General features: G+C 30.9%; 2 protein-coding genes across 4 annotated transcripts in view; both read right to left on the minus strand.

The window, feature by feature from the left end:
* Positions 1 to 3778, minus strand: part of LOC106753712 (alpha-L-arabinofuranosidase 1-like) — a 6852-nt gene extending 3074 nt beyond the window's left edge. The window contains exons 1-10 of the mRNA XM_014635567.2: positions 3611 to 3778; positions 3412 to 3466; positions 3059 to 3249; positions 2761 to 2882; positions 2513 to 2666; positions 2355 to 2424; positions 1518 to 1663; positions 1395 to 1440; positions 1249 to 1301; positions 1024 to 1168 (exon numbers count right to left, since the gene is read on the minus strand). Coding sequence (XP_014491053.1) covers positions 1024 to 1168; positions 1249 to 1301; positions 1395 to 1440; positions 1518 to 1663; positions 2355 to 2424; positions 2513 to 2666; positions 2761 to 2882; positions 3059 to 3249; positions 3412 to 3466; positions 3611 to 3778 — 1150 coding nt within the window. The remainder of the gene's footprint in view (positions 1 to 1023; positions 1169 to 1248; positions 1302 to 1394; positions 1441 to 1517; positions 1664 to 2354; positions 2425 to 2512; positions 2667 to 2760; positions 2883 to 3058; positions 3250 to 3411; positions 3467 to 3610) is intronic.
* An 810-nt stretch (positions 3779 to 4588) lies between these two features.
* Positions 4589 to 10346, minus strand: LOC106753767 (alpha-L-arabinofuranosidase 1). 3 transcript variants are annotated; one of them, XM_014635614.2, is made up of 18 exons: positions 10127 to 10346; positions 9378 to 10040; positions 8852 to 8906; positions 8546 to 8751; positions 8265 to 8380; positions 8013 to 8163; positions 7705 to 7774; positions 7229 to 7374; positions 7096 to 7141; positions 6937 to 6989; positions 6699 to 6843; positions 6454 to 6572; positions 6256 to 6327; positions 6044 to 6147; positions 5883 to 5939; positions 5527 to 5725; positions 5183 to 5326; positions 4589 to 5075 (listed from the first exon to the last, which is right to left on the minus strand). In XM_014635614.2, exons 2-18 carry the CDS (start codon positions 9552 to 9554, stop codon positions 4980 to 4982), a joined length of 1956 nt encoding a protein of 651 aa, XP_014491100.1. In that variant the 5' UTR covers positions 9555 to 10040; positions 10127 to 10346; the 3' UTR covers positions 4589 to 4979. The 3 variants fall into 3 exon arrangements, with proteins under 3 accessions (XP_014491100.1, XP_022633462.1, XP_014491101.1); XM_014635615.2 differs by lacking the exons at positions 9378 to 10040; positions 10127 to 10346 and having other exon boundaries at positions 4591 to 5075; positions 8546 to 8617; positions 8706 to 8751; positions 8852 to 8896; XM_022777741.1 differs by lacking the exons at positions 8852 to 8906; positions 9378 to 10040; positions 10127 to 10346 and having other exon boundaries at positions 8546 to 8617; positions 8706 to 8741.
* Between the last annotated feature and the right edge of the window lie 286 nt (positions 10347 to 10632).

Genomic DNA, 10632 nt, shown 5'->3' on the forward strand with positions numbered 1-10632 from the left:
TATATTATTTATCTAATAAATTAAATATTTTATTCATGTTATTTGAGTCAAAAATGTCGGTGAGTTAAAACATAATATAATGTTAAAAATTATAGATATTATATGTAAAAAAACACACATATATATAAACATTTTTCTAGAAATTTAGAACAAAATTTCACCATTTATTAAGTAATTTGAAAAGAAAAAATATATTCAACAGTGAAAATAAAATTGAATTTAAGAAAATATATCACAAGTTTAAATTTAAGTCATGTAAATGCTCCATTAATGGAGGGAGAAAGAGAAAGATGGTTAAGAATAGTGGGGAGGTGTGGGATATTTTTGGAATAAAAGAAAATAGTGGAGAAGTGTAGAATATTTTTGAAATAAATTAAAATAGCAGGGAGGTGCATGAATTAAAATATATTAGTTTATGACTTTGTGGGCTAGTTCACATGAATTAAAGAAAATTAAAAAAAAATCGAAAAAGTCTTTTGTATCTTTTTAATTTCAATTTGAATATTTTATAAAAACAAGATTTTAATGTAAATATAACCAATAAAAAAAATTAAAGACTAATAGTCTATTATTTTTTAGAAATACATAAAAAAAAACATGATGAGAAAAAGAAAACTATAATATATCACAAAATAAAATTTATATTTATACTTGTAGATGATGTATGATATTGATAAAGAAAAATGAATGAAAATATTGTGGTAGACTTCAATTTATAACATTTTAAATTTTATGTTAAAGTGATATGATTTTAATTCATGACAGGACTTTCACTAAAATTGAGATAAAGTGGTGTCAAGGTGGTATGATTAACATGATTTTAGTTTAAAATAACTAAACTAAAGTCATAAAACCTTAACACAATTTCAGCTTAAAAGTATTATTCATCGAAGTCGTGTTACTTTGGTATAACTTACTCACTCGTAAATTTTTTAAAATATGTATTTTGATAAATTTTAAACAGCATAGAAAAAAGAGTGAGATTGGATAATAATAAAAATAAAAGAGGAAGTGAGAGCATGCCTTGGTAGTTTTTCTTGAAACAATCTTCATTTCCAACACCAACATAGTTTAGGTCAAATGGCTGAGGGTGCCCCATAGATGCCCTAAGGGAACCCCATTTTGAAGTAACTGCACCTATTGCAAACTCAATACCATCTAGGGCTTCCTACAGTTAAGGGTTATATGGTCAAAATATTTTATTCCATTATTCTATAAAAAGGAATAAACAAAGAATAAGAAATATACTTGCACAAAAGCTGCGATGTCCTTTGTATCAATTTCATCACTATGGCTGATGCCTGTATTATTGAATTCATCAAACATACACATATTCAGAATGCTACATAGTAACCAAAAATCAAACATAGTATATAGTTATCATGTTAAAGTACCAGTGTTAAATACCCACAGTGGTTTTGCACCAATGTCTTCTGCTAGCTACACGAGAAAAGGTTTAATTTCACAATAACAACAAATTAACACTTTTAAAAGGTTTGTCGAATAAATTGACTTACTTGAAGACCCTCAAAAAAACCAAATCCATCATCTGTCCAATAACCCCAAACATCGTTAAAATGGCCTGGTCTCTCTTCCCACCCTCCAACACTAGCTTTCCACCGAAATGCATTTTTTAATGTTTCTCCTTCAACAAAACAGCCACCTCTTGCAAGACAAAAATTTCCATTAATTTCGGAATTTCTGTCAAAATCTTTCAAGACAAATCAATGGGAGAATTTGAAAAAAGACATACATCATCTAAATCAAAATAATAAAATAAAGGTTAAATAATTCCATGCTACTATTTTATTAGTGAAATAGTAAATTTTATTCTATGTCTTAATGAGATTCTATTTTAGAATTTTTTTCTTAAATTTTAATACAATATTAACCAAAAGGATCAATAAAATTTGTAATGTGATAATGTTATATGTTATTGTCATTTTATTGTCTTAGTCTCAATTTGATTAATTGTATTTTTATTTTATTTCAATTCAATCATAATTTTTTTAAATTAAACAATTTAATATTTTCAATTTAATATTTATATAAATATTATATAATATTTTGCTTAAAATTGATATTTTTATTAAATTTTTTTGACAAGATTAAATTTATTTATATTTATATTTTATATTACATTTTATTTAGAATAATTTTAAAATTGTTTCAACTAACAAAATATGATAAACTTATTTATGAATTGCATTTCAAAAAATAAAATAAATTAATCAGCATTTTCAATTCTTTTAAAATGTGTAAAATTCAATATTTTCTATACAAATAATGGAGAAGAATAAAATTATTTAAACTAAAATAAAAGATGTTTGAGAGTAGTTAACTTGAGGGCATACCTGGAAATCTTAAAAAGGCTGGTTTCAAGTCTAATAGCATGTTAACCAAGTCACTTCGGAAACCATGTCCCTGTGCCAACACAAGTTTCAACATTTACTATTTTAAAAACAATGAGTTTGGAATTCAAGTCAAGAGCTTAAAATGAAGGAAAACATACCTTATATGTGTCCACAGGCATAGCAGACACTTGATCCAACCATATAACCCCTTTTTTCGTTGTTGTTAAATACAAACTTGAGTAGGAGCTTGATGCACCAGCTTCTAATATAGTCTCCATTCTTTTCCATTTTGAAACTTCTGATGCAGAACCACTAAAGATCAATCTATCAGTATCATGTTCATATTCAAAACCTATTTTAATACGACTTTCAGCATTCAAACTGTCACATCATACAAACTTCTCACATGATATCGCCAGAAGCTAATATCCTTCCACCTTTAGTTTCTCTGAATGATACTGTCATCTCTAGTGCTCCATTTGATTTAACAAAGAACACAACTTTGTATTTCTTCCCTTCCACAATATTCTGAAACAAGACTTCATGCTTAAACATGCAAATCTTTTTCAATTCTCGCTAAAACGATAAGTTAACTACATAACAAAATTGTTTCTTTATTGGAAACAGAAGTAACCATCTTATAAAGAAGGGAAAGGAAAATGGAAGTAGAAGTTCATATGAGACACATCATGTATTATTCTCACCAAGCCCCAAAAACCAGGGTTTGAGACACCAACACCATCACAATTGTCACACAGCACATCCATTTTCAATGCAACCTTGTTTTGTTCAAAGCAAGAGCTAAGTTCAGTTTGTAGGAAAACGGTTTGTTCTTTCCCAACTCTAGTCCAGGGTGCAATATTTGATGAACTTTTTGTGCCCCCAGCTTCAAAACCTGAATCACAAATTAATGTGAATGTATATATTCAATCACCACAACTATCTGTTAAAAATACTGTTTAACTTAGTAATTTTGTTAGACAAATGTTTACTTTTCATTAGAACTTTTGGAGAAATCATATCAAAACATATTTTGGAGGATATTGAAAGTAATGACCTCTGTTGTTTACAAGCTCTGCCCACAATCCACCAGCACCAGCATGATTGATTTCCTGCAGAATCAAAAGTTAGATACTTTAGAACTATTTCACCGTAAAAAGATACCCATTTCAGTATTATATAACAGGCACTGTGAAAGGAAACTCAATATTTAGAAATTGGAATAACCCTTTAGTTTGTGACATTAGCACCCCAACCTCAAAAAACACTCCGAAAAGAGTGTCAGGAATTGGCCTTCCAGATGAATCAGAAGCATCTACAACCAGAGTTGAAGCCTGGTCAGCATAACATGTTAGAACAGAAAAACATGCCTCTGTAACAAGGTATATCCAAAGAAAACTGCAACAAGCCTTTGGAAAAATCATAGCTTCTTCTTCTGGTCTTTTACTCTTTTACATGTTCAGTATCATAATAACACGTATATATAAGCCAACACAATCTGATGCCTTGATTTTTTCCTTTTTGCCTAATTTATCAGAAAATCAAATAAAGAATATTCTAATATATTATTCTGATCAACAAACCGGAGATCCGAATCTCATGAGTATTTGAGTGAAATTGAGTTATTGTAGGACAAGTTGTGGAAGATTTTACTTTTATTAGTTATTTTGTGCACACTGATTCAGACAGTGGACTTTTTACTAGGTCTATGTTTTTCTTTATAGTTGTGACGAATCCATGTTTCCATTTGCTCACATAAGAGCTTAAAATTCTTTTATCCTGATGCGTAATCAGAATTATTTTATTTTATTTTAAGAATGATAGAATAATATATATATATATATATATATATATACACACATTAATTTTTCTTTATTATAAAGTTCATATTATGCCTTTTTTTTTTTATTTCTCTATCTTAAAAGTATTTATGGAAAAATCCTCATGCCCAACATCTTTTTAAGGATTTCCTTTTCTTTTGTTCAAACACACACACATATAAATTAATTTTTCTTTATTATAAAGTTCATATTATGCTTTTATTTATTTTTTATTTCTCTATCTTAAAAGTATTTATGGAAAAATCTTCATGCCCAACATCTTTTTAAGGATTTCCTTTTCTTTTGTTCAAATAATTTTTCCTCAAACTATGGTGAACATGTAAATTAACAAAAAAAAAACTCACTTAATGCCATAGGGTTATCATGTAGTTTAAAGATGATGAACGAAATATTTTTTTATCACAACAGAAAAATAAAAAGTTGCAGATACTAACAAGTAGCCAATATGCAATATCATAGATTTGATAAATTCTCATGACTAAACAAATACCTCAGAACATTGATTTGAACTATAAATAGTACATCATTTGGCAGTTAAGCATCATTGAGGATGAAGTTCAACTTTCAATCGTTATCTGTATATATTTTGTTCATACCAACTAGTTCAGTTCTTCTATGCATGTGGGTTGATCAGGTCCAATTCAGGCAGCACAATTTGGGATAAGGAAAGGACACATAAAATTTGCCACTCTTTGACATATATTACATTTCTTGATAATATTAACAAAAATGTTGTCTTCATTTTTTTTAGTGAAACTATTCCTGTATTGTGACTAGCTTTTGATCATATTAGCAAATCTAGTGACGTCACTGAATAGGAAGAGAGTATAACATTCATGTACTTGTCAGCATTCTCCAGTGAACTTGTTTGTGGCACCACCTGTGTTTAAGATGAAGGTAACAAATGATAAATGGCATGGATTAGTTAACATGGCCAAGCCAACTGTATGTAATGAATATAGCAAGTACAAATAAGCCAAATAGTACCTTCTTGGGGTCCAAGAAGGAATTCTCATCCATTAAGTTAGTTGATGCAAGAACTGTTTTGGTAGAACCAAATTGTTGCACATTTGAATTCAACCCATTTATATGAATGTTAAGACTCTCTGTAGCTGTTCCAAAGTTTACTATCTGTGCAAAATCAAAATGAGTAACTCCTAGTGAATACGGTGCTAGTGAAAAGCAGCTTCAGCAAATAGAAATTCTGATCAAAGATAAAAGTATCAATTGGTGTTAATCTAGTTAAAGACATGCTTGTCGTCTTTCACGTTCAAGGACATTTAGGATATAGCAATATCAGTTTCAATTTAGTCGAAAAGGGCACCTCTTACCTTTATTCTTAGGTATTTTTTTTTCTCTGTAGAATTTTCCCAAATAATTGCAGATGCAATAAGTTTATTAGATGAAGTTGTAAAGAGTGTTGAGTCAAGAAATGTTGCTCCATTGGACTCAATAAAAAGTTTCTGCACCCAGTAGCTAGGAGTTCCATAGAGCTTACAAGAGTCAAACACAATTGAATCTGGAATCCATCTGTAATGACACATTTAGACAGTCTCATGTTACTATGAGAATCATATTGGAGTCTACAAATAGTTTATCACAAGAAATTTTCGAAGTGCCAATTCTATGTTGCAATAATAAGATAAAGTTTAGAAGATTTCACAGCAACAAAGTACGAGAAAATTACCTCCTGTCATTTATGTTCGAGAAAAGCGGCGCATAAGAAACCATCTGGACAATATCACTGCATCAGAAAAATAATATAAATGAAAAACTTTGTATGATTAAGGCTAAAAAAGCTTCATAAAAGGGACACAGTATACAATAGAAAAAAAGGTTATAGAAAACCTGTTCTTCTCTAGTCCAATAAGAAATGCGGCTTCAGCTATGGCAGCCAAAAGACTTCCATTTGCTGCATCTTCTTTCCACACAGCATACTCACTCACAAAAGCCTGTAAAACCATATATATTGAGCACTCACATAACATACTAGGCATAACTTAATAATGCATAAATAATGAATTGGAATGGTGTTCATTAAAACTCAAGATTAATCAAACCTTTGGACCAGCTCGTGATGTGTGATCGAACTGAGTGGACTTAGAAAACATGTCATTGGAGTCTGTATAAATCTAATAAAAAGTAAAACGTAAGTAGGATGATAAGTTGAAAACCAAACAAAAGAAAATAAATACACTTGCTAAAGCAAAATCAACAAAATGAAAGTTCAAGAAACAATGTGAGAATGTTATCTTTACATGAAACTCAAATAAATCAGCTGGATGTTTTAATGGTGCACTAGAAGCATCACAATTTGAGATAATTTGAATATCTGGGTTGGCAGATCTTATAGCCTCATAAAACTTAAGGTAGTTTCCTAGAATCAAACAAGAAAAAAGTGTTAATAGTTTAATACATCAATCTTTAGATTGCTAAAAGTATTATCATTAATGGCTTACAAGTGTGTGCTCAAAGAATAATAAAAAATAAATAAATTGCATACCTTGATAATTAAAATGCCAACAATCTTCATTGCCAACAGCAACATATCTCAAGTCAAATGGTTTAGGATGTCCCATTGCAGCTCTAACAGAACCCCATTTTGATTCAGGAGAGCCTCTTGCAAATTCAATGCCATCCAGGGCGTCCTTTTGATTAACAAATTTCATCATAGTAATAAATATGTTTGTATATAAATTCATAAATGCTAATAAGAAAAGGGCAGGGAGAAAAAGCTGTACTTGCACATAAGGAGCCAGGGCTGATGCATTAACTTCTTCATGAACGCTGATACCTATAAATAAGACATTCAAATAAATAGAAAACAAAGACAAATTAATTCGAATAGTTGTGGTTGTTGGGAATGAATTTGAGCTAAGGCAAGAAGAACATCAATATACCAGCGTTGAACACCCATATGGGCAATGCACCAAGGTCCTCTGCTAGCTGTTAAAGAAATATTGAATCATTATATTTATTCAGCTAAAGTAGGGAAAATTTAATCATAGTTTTAAAAGAATAATATATACTCACTTGGAGATATTCAAAATAACCAATTCCATCATCGCTCCAATAGTTCCAAATATCATCGAAATGTCCAGGTCTCTCTTCCCATGGTCCTATTGTATCTTTCCACTGATATCTGTTTTGCAGGTGATCACCTTCAACATAAGTACCACCTAATGCAGTAATATTGTCAAATATTGTTAGGTCTTAATAGATTTTATTTTATACAAAGTTTAACGACATGTGTCTTACAGCTAGTTGGTTCAAGATTTGAATCCTAATGATATCACTTTGAATATGAAATGAACCATATTGGGAGGGAATAACTTCACCTGGTGTAGATCTTTCACCATGATACAACTTTTTTTATTATTTATAGTTATTAATAAATTGATTTATTAATTTTCTCAATTGAGTTACTGAGGTAAGAGTTCAGCTTTAGGTACCCAACAATATGAAGTTGAATAGCAAACCTTACTTTGAAACATGGAATTTGGACATACCAGGGAATCTGAGAAATTTAGGTTTCAAATCTGCCACCATTTGAAAAAGGTCATTTCTGAAGCCATGGCCCTGTTTCGAGAGATAATGATTTAAAGGAAAAGAAATAGAATACATTAGCAAAAAAAGGGCCAGGTACCAAGCTTAGTGACTCATACATTACTACACGAAATACAAGAATTTAGGGTGAGCTTTTACAGAATAAAAAGCACTAAAATGATGACATAAACATCAAATTAAATCTATAAAATTAAAGTAATAAATAGCTACATTTAATGATTTGTAAGTTGTGATTGTTTATTCTACTAACCATATGAGTGTCCAATGGCACAGCTGACACCTGGTCTAACAAGAATGTCCCTTCACTGGTTGTGGTTATTTGAAGACTTGAATAGTGATTAGTATGTTTTGCTTCCACTATTGTCTCCACCCTTTTCCATTTTTTATCTCCAAAAACATGCCTGTTAAGGACCATGTCTTAGTCATTTTAATCAATACAAAATGTGGATTTATGGCTTATTGAGTATAGAATCTCTACAATTCTAAATAAGAAGGAACTTGCCTGGTATTTGATGCCACTTTTATAACATCAATACCTGTGAATGAAAGTTGAAAATCAAACTTTGTTTCTGATTTAACATGGTAGACCACCTTGTACCTCTTTCCTTGCTCAAAATTCTGAACATGAAAAAGTTACTCCATGTAAACACAAAGTGTGATTTATATGAGCCTTCTTTACTGTCATTATTATTTATGTTAAAGATTTAAACTTACATAACACAAATACAAGAAAAATATGAAGAAAAAGTTATAATGTGTGTGTGAATGGGAAGTACATATTACCATGCCCCAATAGCCAGGATTAGAGATACCAACGCCACCATATGGGCAAGGTTTGAGACCCCCACAATACACCTTCATTTGTAATGCAGCTTTATTACGCTCAAAGCAAGAGGTATGGTTTATTGATACAGAAATGGATGACTCATTTCCAATAACTGACCAAGGATAAATATTTAAGGTGTTGTCTGGTCCTCCAGCTTCAAAACCTAAAAAAATAATAAAATACTTAAAAAAGATACTGAAATCTAATTGAGTCTGTGGATTGAAAAGACAAGATGAAGAAAAATTTATGGATTTGGAAATAACCTCTATTGCTTACAAGTTCTGCCCACAGTCCCCCAGCACCAGCATGATTTATTTCCTGAAAATTGAATTCAAAGAAACTGGTGAATTTATAAAAATTGAAATGAGATTAGTTTATTTTTTGTGATGCTTTTTGATTATTCTGTTTGGATGATAAATGAGATTGGTCTGTTGCAATCCACAAACAATTTTAAAGTCAGGTTTTCATGATGAGGGCCAAAAATTGTCATGCATGTCTAGGATGAAGTTAAACGAGTAGCCTTTATCATACAATATCTTGAAATCATACAGTTTATTGCACATTATTTAGAAACCTGTTTAGCATTAAAGGTGTTGCCATAAGCCAAGTCTTTCAGATAAAATTTCTGTCAAATTTTAAGAGGGTCATTGCCAGATCTTGGTAGGAAGGGAAATATCATGTGTTTATGGCTGAAGCTGACTTAAACCACACTATGAAGAAAGAAACACCACTATCCATTTTATTAGGAGTAAGAATAATTGGCATATGAGGAGAAGGAAGGTTGCATACCTCAAAGAACACTCCATGAAAACTTTGAGGAATTCTCCTTGCATTCTCCTTATCAAAGGAAGCATTTACAACCAGTGTTGAGTTCCCATCAGCAAAGCAATGTTGAAACGAAAGAAAATGAATAAGGAGGGAATAGAGCATAACACCAAACCAAGGCCTGAGAGAACAAAACACCATTTTGGAAAAGGTTTGGATGACAAATTTTGTGGTGGTGAAGATGTTTGTCTAACAAGTCATATTATATACGGAAGGAGCATTTCTAACAAATGTGCTCCTCCAAACTACCTAAAAGGAAAAGGTATGAAATGTAATAGAAAATACTACTTTTACATTCTTTTAGTAATGTTCTTGATTGATTTTTTTGGGTCCCTCTCAGGTTCATCTCTATCACATTTTCACATGAGACATACTGTTTGTCTTATACCAGAGTTTTACAAGTAAACCATCTCTATTTGTGGGTTATACGAACAGGCCAGGATACAGCTATGATCTTTGACATCTATTTGCATAACAATAATTTGCTGAATTTATAAATAAAATATAACCAATGAAAATAATGAAAATTGTATTATTAGGCTTGGCGACATAAGTTGTAGGTAGTCTGCAGAATCCACAAGTAAAACCAGCTCAGAGTGTAGGTTGTGCAGATCGAATATGAACAACCTACATTTATAATTTTTATCCAAAAATCAACATGCATCTACACAAAGTACAATTGTGTAGGTAATATGAGGACTTTATACAAATACCTGGTCAACATCTCCCAACTTAATTGTTATTTGGTTGGAGTACCCACTTCATATTTGACATGACTTGATAAAATAAAAGATAGAAAGGAGCTGTCACTGATAATGGCATCTTTCTCTCAATCCATGCAAACTCTCAAACAGAGTTAATTTGCAATCTTGCAGCACATAGCTTACCAACCCTAACATTTTCATTAGATGAAATGTATTGGGTTGAAGAATCTCCTCACCAAATTGCATCTATTCTCATCTCTGATGTAAATCATTCAGACTTTTACATAAAGCCAAATACATTTCTAAAAATACAAGAATGAAAACAACACATTTTAAGTTAAGTTCAAATTGCATGTCTATTGTTTTCTAATAAAATTTACAGTAAATTGTAATTTTGATCTTTAACTTTTTTCAGTTTTTGCATGTATTGGTGTCCCTCTCACAGCAATTACTTTAGTACTGTAAAGTTACCGAGTATCAAGTTTTTCTCCATTCTCATCTGATAGACCGAAAAA

Source organism: Vigna radiata, unplaced genomic scaffold (assembly GCF_000741045.1).
Source record: "Vigna radiata var. radiata cultivar VC1973A unplaced genomic scaffold, Vradiata_ver6 scaffold_7, whole genome shotgun sequence".
Lineage (NCBI taxonomy): Eukaryota > Viridiplantae > Streptophyta > Magnoliopsida > Fabales > Fabaceae > Vigna > Vigna radiata.

Excerpts from the sequence above, each read along its gene's own strand:
- LOC106753767 (XM_014635614.2), bottom strand. The coding sequence starts at position 9,554 with ATGGTGTTTTGTTCTCTCAGGCCTTGGTTTGGTGTTATGCTCTATTCC. Across the intron at positions 7,375-7,704 it reads TAAATTTCTCAGATTCCCTG|GTGGTACTTATGTTGAAGGT; the intron begins GTATGTCCAAAT and ends TTACTGCATTAG. Across the intron at positions 6,148-6,255 it reads CATCACGAGCTGGTCCAAAG|GCTTTTGTGAGTGAGTATGC; the intron begins GTTTGATTAATC and ends ATGGTTTTACAG.